The sequence below is a fragment of the Vigna unguiculata genome, chromosome 8, assembly GCF_037176805.1.
Source record: "Vigna unguiculata cultivar grain cowpea cultivar isolate G323 ecotype 2 chromosome 8, ASM3717680v1, whole genome shotgun sequence".
NCBI classification, from domain to species: domain Eukaryota; kingdom Viridiplantae; phylum Streptophyta; class Magnoliopsida; order Fabales; family Fabaceae; genus Vigna; species Vigna unguiculata.
This window is the reverse complement of record NC_140799.1, coordinates 23,831,038-23,846,017: the sequence shown is the minus strand read 5'-3', so window position 1 is coordinate 23,846,017 and position 14,980 is coordinate 23,831,038. Positions and strand designations below refer to the sequence as shown.

At 33.5% G+C, this 14,980-nt stretch overlaps 1 protein-coding gene across 1 annotated transcript; it reads left to right on the top strand.

The window, feature by feature from the left end:
• The first annotated feature begins 318 nt into the window (after window positions 1-318).
• Window positions 319-13,615, top strand: TPR8 (Tetratricopeptide repeat (TPR)-like superfamily protein). The gene is made up of 10 exons (XM_028084401.2): window positions 319-575; window positions 869-1,140; window positions 2,700-2,733; window positions 4,275-4,408; window positions 10,703-10,769; window positions 11,415-11,514; window positions 11,683-11,846; window positions 12,300-12,346; window positions 12,423-12,473; window positions 13,118-13,615. The coding sequence occupies exons 1-10, from the start codon at window positions 497-499 to the stop codon at window positions 13,463-13,465; spliced, it is 1,296 nt and encodes a 431-aa protein (XP_027940202.1). The 5' UTR covers window positions 319-496; the 3' UTR covers window positions 13,466-13,615.
• Window positions 13,616-14,980: the final 1,365 nt, after the last annotated feature.

Here is a 14,980-nt window from a genome sequence, read left to right as displayed (position 1 = left end):
AATATTTAATATTATATTAGGTTAATTTATTCTAAACTTCTCGAATTTCATCCGTTAAAATATTTTATCTACTTTTTCACTTGTCGCCCACTCTATGTATAAACATGTAAATAAAAATAACAAAAAGGGTTAACTTATGCCATTGGAAAAAATATACTTTAATACATTTACATTGTTTGTTTGTAACATCTAAGGTGGGTGACATTTTGTGTTTCTAAAAATTTTCAATAAAATGTAATCTGAAATAGAAAATGCAGGAAGTTAAATAAAATAAAATAAAAGATGTGAGTTCCTCTTAAGAGGATGCGTAAAGTAATAAATCTGTCAAAGTGCAAAATCAAAACATCTTCATTTAGTGCGCCTTCAACCCGTTAAGGCTAGATTCGCTGCTTGTTCTTCGAACTTTCCTGAACACATTCTCTTACTCCAAAGCATGACCATTTTCTTCATCTTCATTTAGTTTCTTTTCAATCCATCATTCTTTCTGCGATATCGTATGGCTCACAATCACATCTCCACCGATTCTCCTCTCTCTCGTCGTATAGTTCGTGCCTTCCTCCACTTCCTAAATTCTGGTATTATTCTTCTCATTCATTGCTCACCAAGAATCACTTTCAAATTTAACTGCAACTGCAAGATGTTACCCTTATCGCCTATGTATGCATATCGACCAATTTTATCAACCGGGTAGATTTATTTTGTCGTGATTAATTAGGTTCGAGTTGCCAATTGTCGTTTTAATCGTATTAAGTTTAATAGGGTGGAGAGAATTTGTTGCATGATTTTCATTTATGTTACCAATTTTGTTTTTTGTTTTTCTTTTTATTGCGATCAATGCATGCTCTCTAATTTGGTTTGTCTGGAATAGTTGAACCGGGTACTGGGGTTGATGCTGAGGGGATTCAGGTTGCTAGAGAGTGTTTGACAGAGGCTTTCAAACTTAATTCGTCTCCTGTGGATGGGGATGATGGGAAATCTGATTCTCTGATTGACATATTCAAGTCTCTTGAAGCTAACAAGCAAAATGAAACTAGAAAGTCAGATGTTGATACTCCATGGAATTGTGCGAATGCTTCAAGTTCATTCTCTGGTGAGAATCCTGCTCGTGGGATGAATCATTCTGAGGCGTCAAAATCTACGGTTAATTGACTTCACACTTACCCTCATATACCATTGCATTAGGCTAGTTCGTTAACATTTTTGGTTGTTATATTTTACTGTTTTTTGGTGGGGCCTTCCTCTTTGATGGATTGAGTTAATGTTTTCCCTCATCTGTTCAGTTGATTGGAACGTGCATATTCTCATTTCACTTGGGGTATCTTGAGTTTTTAGTTGATAATGAGCCCTTTTTCCATGTGAAGGATTTTGATGTGTTTTATACTATGAGCTTTGTATTGTATCTAGAGTTCTAGGTCTGAATATACTCTACTAGCATGACACCCCAAGTGTCCTGTTTTATTTAATTAATTTTATTTTGCTGATAAAAAAAACCCATCCAAATAGACATAATTTAACATCTTATTTTATCCCTGTACCTAACTATTGAAATTATCGACATTTACCTTAAGAAGGAAGAATAGATAACAAACTTTGAATAATGGAAATATAACTTCAAGACCTCTTTGAAAATCAAATAGTTAGATCATACTCTTGGTCTCCATTTTAACAGTGAAAAGATGTTGGGAGGAAGTGGTGAAGCATTTGGGAACAATAATTGAAAAAAAATAAAACATAAAAAGCCCAAGCGCAATTGGTTGACTTTTGAACGTTTGATTTTGTATGGGGTCAGTGTTCTTCTGAGTTTGTTGTTTTTCTCCAATTAAGTTAAACCTGTGGTAGTGGTGATGAAAGAAAGTGAGATTGCTGGGAAGGAAAGGATGTGCTTGCACTCCTGTTAAGTGTTTGACTTGACCCTATTTAGTGGGGCATATGCGTGTGCCATGTTTATGTGATGTAGGGACTTAACATGCTACATAAGCTGATCTATTCTATTAAAGTAATATTCCTCACTTATCGCCTCAACTGACTTGAGGAACCATGTTTATTTCCAGGGACTTCTTTTTTAATTTCATTAGTTCAAAGGACTAAGGTTACAACATGTGACTAGTTTTTGGACTAACAAGGGAGCTTACTATTTTATTTATTAAACTAGACTATAAATTCTAATTTAATGAATAATGAGATATAAAATCATTCATGCATCTTCACCTGGTAGCATAAGCTTTTGGGGTAGTTGGTTCATAACGTGATATAGCCTCTATTTCCTATGGTTATGACTCATGCCTCCTATGCTTGTTGTACCTGTTCATCAATCCTTGTTGAGCCTGTGCATGGTGCACATTTCTAGTTCAAGAATCTCTTGTTTGTGGGTGCATGATTTAAAACCATTGACGTGACGTTCCTAATAGCTTGAACTTTTGGGATGGATGATTTGTGACTGTAATATAGATAGTTAGTTTGTGGTTAAGCAGCTGTAGAAATTAGAAGATTAATTGTGATCTTTTAAACTTAATGGGTAATATTGGTTTTGCTAATAGTATTTAATAATCAATTTTGTCACATCGATACTGAGTTATTTCATGATATAGATGTCTATGCATTCACTGTTCTTGTAGCACATAAAAAAATGACATTAAAATAGTGTATTGCTGAAATTTTGATTCAGTTCTAATTTATTTCGTTATACGTAACTTGATCAGGTTGAAGATTCAACACAGGAACCTTGTGCTTTCGGTAAGATAATGTCCCCTTTATTTTATTTAAATTTGAGTTAATGTATACTTTTAAACATTCATTTAGAAAATATTTTTATATTAGTTATTTATTATCTCAAGGTTATCAATGACAGAGATATCTAGGTTTATAGTTTTGAAATTGTAACATTTAAAATCTTTATTTGTTACTAGCGTAAACACAGGCGCTATCGCACCTGTGTTTACGTATTTTTTAAACATGCGTGATATTATATTAATAGGTGATAATATTGTCATGTTATTAAGTTAAAAATAAAGTGAAATATATAAAATAAAACAATATTTATTAAAAATAAAGTGAAATATATCAGAAAAGATGAAAGAATAACTGTTGATAAATAGGGAAAAAGAGAAAACAAAGATAAACAATTTTATAAAAAGCTTGTAAAAATAACGGACAATTTTCAAAAATTTAACAAATAATTATATTTTTTAAAGGATAAAATTGCAATTTTAAAATGTGGATACAAAATAGGAAATCCTCTTTATATATTGTTATAGATACCTTGACAAGGCTCTCGAATGTAGACCCCTTCATTAAACATTGCTCCATATATTAATAACTAAACGATTTTAGTTTTCTCTTACATGACAAGGATTGAGACAATGAGACAATACTTCCTTTCACAGTGAATTTTATGGAAGTAAAGGTTGCAGTTTTCTGATATATGTTTGAATGACACTTTCTTAATGTGGTAATCATATCTATATGTTTTTTCTGATGGTGAATGGATAAAAAGGAACGGAATAAAAGTTTCATTGATAATCAAGATATTAAATAGCAATAAGGTGTTGCTTTTGTTAATTATTGTTGGAAGTTCCACATCGACTAGAGATAAGACAATTTCATAGTATATAAGTGGGGTGCAAACCTCACTTTATAAGCCCGTTTTGTGGGGTTGAGTTAAGTTTAAACTCCACTTTTCTAACATGGTATCAGAGCCATAGTTTAGAAAAGCCTATCCTAGCAAGACTTCTTGGACATTCTGTTCCACCTGCTATCGGACCGCTAACGGATCACCCATTAATTTCTAGTCCCATGCACAAGATATATATACCTCAGTGTGAGAAGGGTGTGTTGAAAGTTCCACATCGACTAGAAATAAGATAATTTCATAGTATATAAATGAGGTGCAAACCTCATTTTATAAGCTGGTTTTGTGAGGTTGAGTTAGACTTAAACTCCACTTTTCTAACAATTATTATACAAAAACTTGTTGTTAATCTAGATTCTAGATGAGTCTTTTTAGGTTTTCTTTAATGTGCTCCTTGATCATAGGGTAAGAAACACACAATAGGAAATATTAAATGAAATGTAAAAGCATGCTATATTTTGAAAAATCTGAAAACCATATAGAACTTCCTTCTTATATATTACCGTGAGTAATGAATGCTATATTTCTTATTTTTTTACATTTATCATTAAAGTGCACCCGATAATGATTTCTAGATTTATTTTGGACTGAACTGGTGTCTTAAAATGTTCTAAGTTAAATTGATGTTCTTAACATTTGAGTGCAGCATCTAAAGATGAACTGTGCGGACAATTCTTTGCTGCTCTGGAGAAAAATCATTATTTCAGGAGAAATACTGATGGGAGTGATGACACAGTGCAACTGGAGAAAGCATGTTCTTTATTTGATGAGGGTTGTAAGGTATGACATTATGTCATGTATAAACATATGTTGCTCTTACTACATTTATTATTTTATTAAATTTGGTTTATTTCTATCCTGCTATAGACAATTAATTCTTACTGGAAAAAAATCAAAATTAATTTGTAATCAGAACCCAAAATGATGCATTTTCTAACCTCACTTTAAAACTCAAAATAAATTAATACTACTGTTTTGTAATCAGAACCCAAAATAATGCATTTTCTAACCTCACACTTGTTTGTTCAAGAACCCAACGTGTGGTTCTAGAACCATTTTGCTGGCTTTATATAACTCAACAAAATGTTGCAAGTTTAAATTCTATGCACTCTTAATTTGTCATGTCCTGAGCAACTTCATGGAGCAGGTTGGAACTCCAGAAATTAGGTATAGTTTTAGTGGTATTCGCCTTCCCCATCTCAAATTGTGAATCAAATAACCGTGATGCTGTACTACTTCTTGAAATTTATTGAAGGATGGAAAATGGTGGTGGAACTTCTTAGAGATGATAGAGGGACAAGGAAGACAAGGACCTATATAAAAACATGTTAGCACAAAGAAAGAATATAGAGAAAACAAATTCTCATTGATTTCTAGAGTTAGTGCATGTTTGTTCGACTGGTTTCTTGAGAGAGCCCTTTGAAAAAATAAGCAATTAAACGGAAGGGGATTGCCACATGTTATAAGATCAAGTTTGGGTTCTCTATAACTCAACTGAAAAGTGACTTTTCTTTCAAATTTATATGTCCCATTGCATTACAAGTACATCCTTTTATATAGGCTAAATTTTATGTGTCACAATCTAGACAACCACAAAAAGGCCCTCCAAATTCCACATTAATTCTCAATAAGTAATGTCCACTAGTGATTAGCTCCCTCTAGTTACCTTTAATTCCCACTATATGCATCATTATTTCCCATCATAAGAACATGAATGATTCACGTCTTGTGGTTTTTTTACCTTCCCATGTGACAATTTTAGCTTATTAATTAAAAAATAAAACATAATTAAAATTATAAAGAAAACCTAATATTTTATTGACCTCCTCTAGGTCATATGAAAATGTGTTTAGACAATCCTTGGACATGGTAGTTTTACCAATGTGGGTGCAGCCGGTCTTTGTGTTCGTATTCAATAATTAGGCTAGCAGTGCAATATAAAACAAAGCATAAATACTTATTCAGTCACTAACTTTCAATCCCCACTCTTGAAGTTGGTTGAGGATGTAGTCATGCTCAACTTGTTCTGATCAACCTTACTCCCATTAAGATATCAACTATCTATTGTTGAGTCCTAACATGTCCAGTGGATACAATTCCTCACCCCTCCCTTCTCCCTCCCTCCCTCCTTCCTTTTCAACTCAAATAATTCATTCATGAAATATTGAGTTTGAGGTAATGTTAACGGGAAGTTGAATGTCCAACAAAGCTTCATAGGTGGAGGGTGGCCCTTGCAACTCATTACAAGTTTCATTTTGCAGTTGATCTTACTGCTACATTTTCTTACTTTGTAACATACTAAATTTCCTTCTAGGAACACACGATAACTACAACGGCTATTTCTAATCTTTAGGAAATCTAGTTGACTCTCTATGACAGGTGAACCTTGTGCTTTGTTGCTCCTTTTGTTCTTAAAAATTATTTGACAACCCACTAGTCTTGCCAAATACCATGAGATGTACTATATTGTATCCTAGAGAGGACTTTGAGAAAATAAAATGAATTCACTAACTATACTTTATGGGAAAGAACTGTCTCAATGTGTCACAGTATGGTAATTAGTTTACCGATTAGTTTCGTGTAACTGTCTAGTTCATATTGTAACCTCGAGTTTCACATTTAGAATCATCAAGTGTCATATGTAAGGATGACACTGTGGTTCCTCTTCTATTGCATTCCATCAAGAGTGAGGTCCTTGGTTATTGTTTTCGGAATTGAGACAGCACTAATGAAGCAACAAAGGATTTGGTTGAAGGAGAAAGTTGATTATTAAATATTGAGAAAAACTGTATAGGGTTAATCTCCCTTGTGTCTAAAATACATATAGGATGAATGTATTTATAATAAAGAGTGATACAAGTATATATGACAACCAAACATAAATATGGTAAATAGAAGATATTGTCTAGAACAATATCAACAATATCTACCAATATCAATCAATGTTTGTTTTTCCCTAGTAAACAATAGACCCTATGTTTCCTTAATTAACATAAAACACGATATATCTAAAACTCCCCCTCAAGCTGGTGCATATATGTCGTATGTACCAAGTTTGTTAGAAATATAATCAATTCTCACCCCCCTTAAAGACTTAATGAAAATATCTGCTAATTGATCATTGAGTTAACGAACTTAGTCTCGATGTCTCCAGATACAATCTTTTTTTTAATGAAATGATAGTCGATCTCAATGTGTTTGGTTCTCTCATGAAAGACAGGATTAGAACTGATATGAAGTGCAGTCTGATTGTCACATATAAGTGTTATTTGAGTGATATCTCCAAATTGTAACTCTTTAAGCAATTGCTTAAGCCAAACAAGTTCATAAGTGGCTGAGGCCATAGCTCTATACTATGCTTCTGCACTATTTCTCGCCACAACACTTTGTTACTTGCTCTTCCAAGAAATCAAGTTATCACCAATGGAGACATAATATTTGGAAGTAGATCTTCTATCAGTAGGAGATCCTACGCAATTAGCATCTGAATAGTAAACAATTCTTGTATGGTTATTGGAACCATAGAACAAACCTTTTTCAAGAGATGCTTTATTGTACTTTAATACACGGATGATTGTATTCCAATGATCTTGAGATGGGGAATTGAGAAATTGGCTCACCATACTGACTACAAAGAAAATGTCAGGATGAGTAATTGTAAGGTAATTTAATTTTCCAACCAATATTCTATACTACTCAGGATCTGAAATAGGCTCTCCCTGATTTGGTAGGGGTTTGGTATTAGGATCCATGGGTATGTCAACAAGTTTTGAATTCATCAACCCAGTTTCAACCAAAATATCTAATGCATACTTCCTTTGAGATATAACAATACTATCGGTGGATTGTGCTACCTCAATACCTAAGAAATATCCGAGTTTGTCAAGATCTTTGGTTGAAAAATGGTGACAAAGGTGTTGTTTCATCAGGGAGATGCCAAGATGGTCATTGTGGGTAAGAAAATGTCATCAACATATACTATCAAATAGACACATCTAGCACTTGAGTCACGGTAAAAGACTAAATGATCTACCTCACTTCGAGTTGTACCAAATTGTTGAACAATGTTACTAAATTTCCAAACCAGACCCTAGGAGACTGTTTTAGGCCATATAAAGATTTATGAAGACGACATACAAATCTGGAAGACTTCCCCTAAACAACAAATTTGATAGGTTGCTTCATATAAATTTCTTTCTACAAATGTCCATGGAGGAAAGCATTTTTGACATTCAGTTGATAAGAGGCCATTGTTATAAATCAGTCATGGCTAGAAATAAACAAATAGAAACCATCTTTGCCTCTGGAAAGAAAGTGTCACCATAATCCAATCCAAAATTTGTGTGTAGCCTTTGGCTACAAGTCGAGCTTTGAGGCAATCAATAGTACCATGAGGACCAACTTTGGAAGCAAAAATCCACCTGTAACCAACAACAGATTTTCCAGATGGTAATTGGACGAGTTCCCAAGTTCCACTATTTTGATGATAGTCCCCCTTGGACTATTAACCAAAAAATTAAGTATAGTCCTTATCCTATCAGTCCATCCATTCATGCATCTCTTTTTCTTCCAAAATAGTTTATGCTCCTCCAAAATCATATTGGTCTTTTCAACTTGTTGCTTCAAGTATTTCACCCTAATCTCATTGTAGGATGGTGGCTTAAATCCAACCCTATGTTTTGCAACCAACTCTAAAGCATCCTCCTAAACTCTTCATTGTTTGCCACTAAATGGAATTGCATTGTTGTAGAAAAATAAAGCAATTTCTTTACAGGCATCCTTCCTCTCACTTTTCTTAAAGATGGAATTGATAGTAGTCTGAGTATTCCTTGACTTAAAAATATTTGATGACTCTTAAGTACATTCTTCACTTGGTCTTCTCCTAGCAAATTCTGATTCACCCATGATACCATCCCCTTCAAATTCTTTGAATATTGATTTTTTAACCAAATTTTGTTGCAACAAAGAAACAACACCCAACATTGATTTTTTGACATCTTCAAGAATTGCAATACATGCTCCAACATCCTTTGGAGTTCCTGCTAAATGATGCTTGAGTTGATAAATTCCACTGCCAATACCTTTTCACAGTATTAACATTTCAGATTTCTTGATTTCCCATCAATAGAGATATAGTGACTCCATGCAGGATCAGTCCTTACTCCACTTCCTCTTCCACTTGATGTAATTTTTTTCTTCAAATTGAGAATAAAGAGAGGTGACATGGACAGAAAAAAAATAGAGCACTAGAATCGTGGCTAGTAGAAGAATAGAGTCACAAGATGTCGACGAGGACGGCAGCAATGTCGGGGAGGACGGCAGCGAGGGCAGCAAAGACGGTGGCGAGCGTTGGTGATGTAAGCCGGGTCGTATGAGGTGAAAAGGTGAAGGTGAAGCTTCGTGTTTGTAAGGTGAGAAGGTGAAGGCGTGAAGGTGTAGGGGCATTTCTGATTTTGAGGAGAAACAAAATACTAACCTAATGTAAATTAACCTAACCTAAAAAAAAGGGGGGGAGGGGAAAGTTGGCTTTTGGGCTGAGCCGGGTCTTTTATTTTACAAAATGATGGAGAAGGTCTGTTTTTAATAAGACATGGTGTCGTCAAAATGCTAACCCCATTTTTTCTCCTTTCGAGGCTATTTTCAACAACACCATGGATCTTCAAACTCAGAAGATCATTTCCATCCGGTGAACGTCCAATCTAGCATCTGATTTAGCTTGCGTGAGGTGCCAATTTGTTGTAAAGAAGATTGAATTGTAGTCTTGAGAACCATGCATATATGAGCATCAATTCTTTTTCAACTGGAAAATCATCGGTAGGAATATACGTCATTTTTTGAGTAAGATAATCAAGATACCCTTGACTCTCAAACCAAAGTTTAATGCCTAACGCACAAGTCCAATAATTTGTGTCATCTAACTTATCAATGGACAAACTTGCATTGACATAGTTAGTAAAGATGGATTGGTCAGATCCACTAGTGGTGGTAGAAGAGATTTCAGAATTAGGAGAGGCTGCGGAAGACACCATGGAGGAAGAGAGAGAAAAACCCTAAAACACCGAAGAGGCCAGGTTGGATCAATGAGACCAGATCTAGAAAGAGGAGGATGAGACGATTCCGGCATAGGTGATCGTGACCAAAGAGGAGGGGTGATGCACTGCCATACGTGGCGGCGAAATAGGAGGAGGCGTGGCTTTAAACGGCTCGTGAGGGAGCGTGGCTGCTCCAATGGTGGCGATTCTTGCGGTGTGGAGGTTGCCTGGCCGAGGCGATTAGAATTGTGTCATCAAAGGTCAGAACTGACACTTTGGTGACGACATCGACGACAACAGTGGTAGCGGTTGCAGTGGCAGAGACGACGAAAAAAATGCCAAAATAACTTTAAGCTCTAGATAACATGTTAAATATTGAGAAAAACTGTATGGGATTAATGTCCCTTTTTTCTAAAATACACATAAGGTGAATGTATTTATAATAAAGAGTGATACAAGTATATATGGCAACAAAACATAAATATGGTAAATAGAAGAGATAGTATTGTAAACAATATAACCATTTGTCTACCAATATCAAACAATGTCTATTTTTCCCTAATAAAAAATAGTCGCCATGTTTTCCTAATTAACATAAAATGCGATATCTAACATTGATCATATTGTATAAATGGAGCAAGAATATGTCGAATGAAACAAATGTCTACTCTATGGGAACGGGAATATCTAAAACTGGATCTTGAGATGCAAGGATGGAAGAAGGGGTGGGTTAGCAGGGAGGGTTCATCCATAAATGCTTTGTGAAGGGTAGTTAGAGCTTGAGGATGATAAATATACAGTTGCTATCTCGACTTAGTTAAAATAATGCACATTGTAATCTCTGCTATTATTCTTGTATTATTATGTAATTCATTTAATATCTTTCTTTTTGTCTGTTTAATACTACAACAGCAGCCAAGTCTTATATCACTTGATGGGGTTGGCTATGCAGATCAATCAACATTGGACTGATGGGTTCTATGAAAAAACAAATTTTAGTAAAACTGTCTGTTTAATTCTGATGAAATCTGCTTCTATGTAGGAGATGGTAAGATCTGGTTGTCAGCAGTTCTGTTTGAAGAGTTTGGCCGAATCACTAAAAACATTAGGTATGACAAGTGACTTTAACTTTAAGAGGTTTGCTTTTTCTTTGGATGAATAAAAATTCTCTATTTTGAACACACTCAGCTGTGATTTACGTGATGTGTATTTCTAGGCATAACAAGAAAACCTGAATCAGAGGGTAGCATTCTGACCCTGACCTGATTTAGTAGGAAAAACCCACTTTGACTGGGTATGGAGACGCAACTTCCCACTGCATTCCTGTCCTCGCCTTTCTACGTTTGTTTTTTCACACACACACACACATATATATATATATATATTATATGTATGTATATATATGTAAAATATGTATGTATGTATCAATATTTAACTTTTTGTGTATTGTTTGAATTAAAATATAAATACTAACTTTATTACTTATTTAAAAATGTATAAATAAATTAAATTGAAAAATTGATATGGTGGGTTTCCAAACAGGCCTAAATACATCCTTCATTACTAACAATTTAATCATCCAATGTTTTTCTTTTTAAATAAAAAATGGAATCTTACACATTTCTGGGTCTTTATATTCTACTGCAGATTGGTGTGATTAGATTGTTTTTCAATTTAAATCTATGGAAGTTTAATAAAGAATATTGGTTTTTATCTCAACATGATATAGTAGATGAAATTTGCTTTTCACTCAGGTAACAAGGCAATGCAATCTAAGAAATACAATGATGCAATTGATTTGTATAATTGTGCCATTGCACTCAATGAAAAGAATGCTGTTTACTTCTGCAACAGGTATTCCTCTGGTCTACACCCTTTCTTAAAAAAAAAAAAACGTATTTAGGCTAGAAACAAGAACTTCAAAAGAAAAGTCGTTTGTTAGTTTTTCCGATTCATGCTTAGGCACCTGCTTATTTAACTGATGAAACTACATTTTGTGCTATCAATTTTTACATATATCAGGGCAGCTGCTTACACTCAGATTAACAAATATTCGGAAGCAATTCAAGATTGTCTTAGATCTATCAGGATTGATCCAAATTACAGCAAGGCATACAGTCGTCTGGGTTTGGTTTATTATGCTCAAGGAAATTACAGAGATGCTATTGATAAAGGGTTTAGAAAAGGTTGGGAAAGAATTATATTCATCCCCAGAATTTATTCTTATAATCTGTTTTATTGTGTTTTTATTGGAAATTATCGGATAATATTGACTTCATTGTTGTTATCTACTGTTATCAAGGTGAATGGTGGAGATCCATGACCTTAATTTTGTAATGTTAATCAGAACTAAACTTTTCTCGAAAGTTCATTAATGGTTAGCTTCTTTTTTGCCATTGGGGTTTCCTACCCCTGCTGGAACATATTATGAACATTATAGTCTAAAGAATTGATTTGAGTGAAAAGGCATTCTGTATTTATTAGAATTATAGTTGGAAAATGATTCAGTGTGCAGACTTTTATAGTGTGTTATTAATTTATATGTATAGGATACTAGGTGTTTGGAATTTGGAAATCTTAAATCCTGTGAATCTCGAACTCAATGTATTTATTTACCTTGGCATGTTTTGCATATGCAGCGTTGCAGTTGGATCCAAATAATGGATCTGTCAAAGAAAATATCCGGGTTTGTGCTGTTTTAACTTTTCCTTCTGCTTCTTTTGTTTCTTTTTCTGTGATTATAATGCTCCCTTTAAACACAGGTAGCTGAGCAGAAATTGTTAGAAGAGCAAAACCGTGCACATCACAACCAGGTATTATTAGGATTACTGTTATCATTTAAATAGTTATGGTATAGTTTTAATTTGTATAGCATGATTTGATGCGTGTGATTCATCACTACATATATACTTCGTCGTTATTTTTTCTTTTCTCTTCAGACATAATATTTAAGGGTGTTTGTTTCACAGAATTATATTATATTTTCAGGAATCATATTCCTTGAAATATTATAAGCTAGAAATAAAACTCTGGCATCACATAAAATGGTGTTTGGTTACATTTTACTGTTTCTTGGAATATTTTTAAATTCAAAACAATTTAAATAAAAGATAAGTAAAAATGAAAGAAATAAGTTTAATAGTAAAGAAATTCCCAGATTTCCACGGAAATATCACTTCTCTCCTCTTCATTATGGGAATATAAGATAATCTTCATTATGGAAATAATATAGTTTTGTTCATTTATCTTTCGGTATTAGTTTACTCTGAGTATATTGCAGTTGTTGCTTCATACTAAAATGTCAGAAAACATTTTTACTTTTCTCCTACATCGAGCAGTCACTTCAATTCCTTTTTTCTTCTTGTTAGTTGTTATTTCTGTTAAGATGTTTATAATATTTTGATGACTGTTTGCTAATGTCTTCAACTCAACAAATTTCTCTCTTCATTCTGTATAGAATCCAACAAGATCATCTCAAGAAGTTCCAAACCAATCTGCACAAGGATCAGGAAGCCAGGGGGTGCCACCCACATTTTCTTCTGTGCCATTTAACCCCAGCCAAATGGCAAACATGTTCAGGCACATGGCCTCAAACTCTACAAATTCACAACAGAGGCCACCGACTGAGGAATGGGAACAAGAAATTAGTAGTGAATTTAGATTTGGGGCAGATATTTTAAACATGGAGCAAATTCCGGAGAATCTAACAGGGGCCGTTCAAACTATGATGGAAATGTTATCTAGGACCGTAAGCCCGGGACAACCAACAGAGGATCAAACCAATCCAAGAACAGGACCAAACTAAACCTTTTCAGCATTATGAGAATGTAAAGACTATTTTTTGTTTTCCTTTCTTTTGACATATTACAACAACATTAACTTACCAAGAAGCTCTTTGTGTTGTGTTTGAGGCAGTATTCTTTGGGAAGCAAAATATACAATTGTCATTTGTTCATATCTATATTTTGTTATATCTGTCTTATGAAGTAAATGGAGCTACCGAATGTATCAAACAAAGATAACTAAATGATCTTATAAGACGATCTTGAAATACTATAAAGGATATTATAATATAATTTAGTTTTTATTTTAATATTATATTCCTAACATTTGAAAGCTATTTACCTATGCAAACTTGTTATATACTTTTTTTCAGCTATTTTGGTGACATTCAAATAAAAATTATTGTTTGATTTTCCTTTATAAAAATTAAGGGTGAGAAAAAAAACCCAAACTATAAAATTTAATTAATAATTATTTAAATTTACATTAATCTTTAGTCTATGTAAATAAAATTACCTTAAATTTAAATTCATATTTTTGGTTTTAAGTTCAATTTATTTAATTAGATTTAGATCGGATATAGATGAAACAAATATTTGTATTTTGAAAATTCAAAATAAATGTCTTCTTAAACATTTTAATTTATGAAATGTTTGGTTAGGTTAAATCTAAGTAAAGTAGCAATAGGTAAGATTGGGTTAAGTTGATTAAACCCCAATTCGAAATGAGTTGGCTTGGGTCCAATCAAATTGGGGGGTGAGCTTGCATTCAGTCGAATCATGGTAGATTCATATTCATCAGAGTCAGGGTTAGGGATGTCAACGAGACAGGTAGGATATGGATAATAGCTCTTTCATATCCTACTCGTTGGATAAATATTCGTCTTGTATCCGTACCTATATCTGTGCGGGTATCCATTATACGGGTACCCACATACTTTTTAGGGTATCTACAAAAAATAAATTTAATAACAAATTTTAATTATAAATTTAAATAAAAATACAATACATAACATTTATAAATTTTAAACAAAGTGCAAATAACTCATCTAAATAGTGTTGAATGACATTTCACAAATAAATGGAGATTTTTGAAATCAATTGATAAAAAAAAACCCATTCATAATCATTGTGTTAATATTTTAATAATTTTTTTTAAATTTTTTTAATTTAAATTATATTATAGCGGGTACGGGTATCCATGGGTACATATACTATGATACTCGTATCTGTCTTGTTAACATACGTGTATAAAAAATACTCGTACTCTTATTCGTGGGTATCCATTTTCAATATCTATTTCCTACCCTTTACAAGTTTTATCCATAGATGCCCACAGATACTAATGTTTTTGACATCCCTAGTTAGGGCTAACCCATGTTCAATTGAGTTAGGCTTCGTACATATTGGTCCTAGTTTGATTAAAACTAGGTCAAGTAGGGCTCAATTAGGGATGGGAAATAAACCTGCTTTGTAGATATTGTTTGAACATGTTCCCGTTTTGACGGGGAATTCTCTCAATGATTGGGTATGAGTAT

Bases quoted from the DNA above. Each gene is read 5' to 3' on its own strand.
- TPR8 (XM_028084401.2), top strand. From the start codon at position 497: ATGGCTCACAATCACATCTCCACCGATTCTCCTCTCTCTCGTCGTATA. The intron at 2,734-4,274 runs GTAAGATAATGT...ATTTGAGTGCAG, and splicing joins ACAGGAACCTTGTGCTTTCG to CATCTAAAGATGAACTGTGC. The intron at 4,409-10,702 runs GTATGACATTAT...GCTTCTATGTAG, and splicing joins TATTTGATGAGGGTTGTAAG to GAGATGGTAAGATCTGGTTG.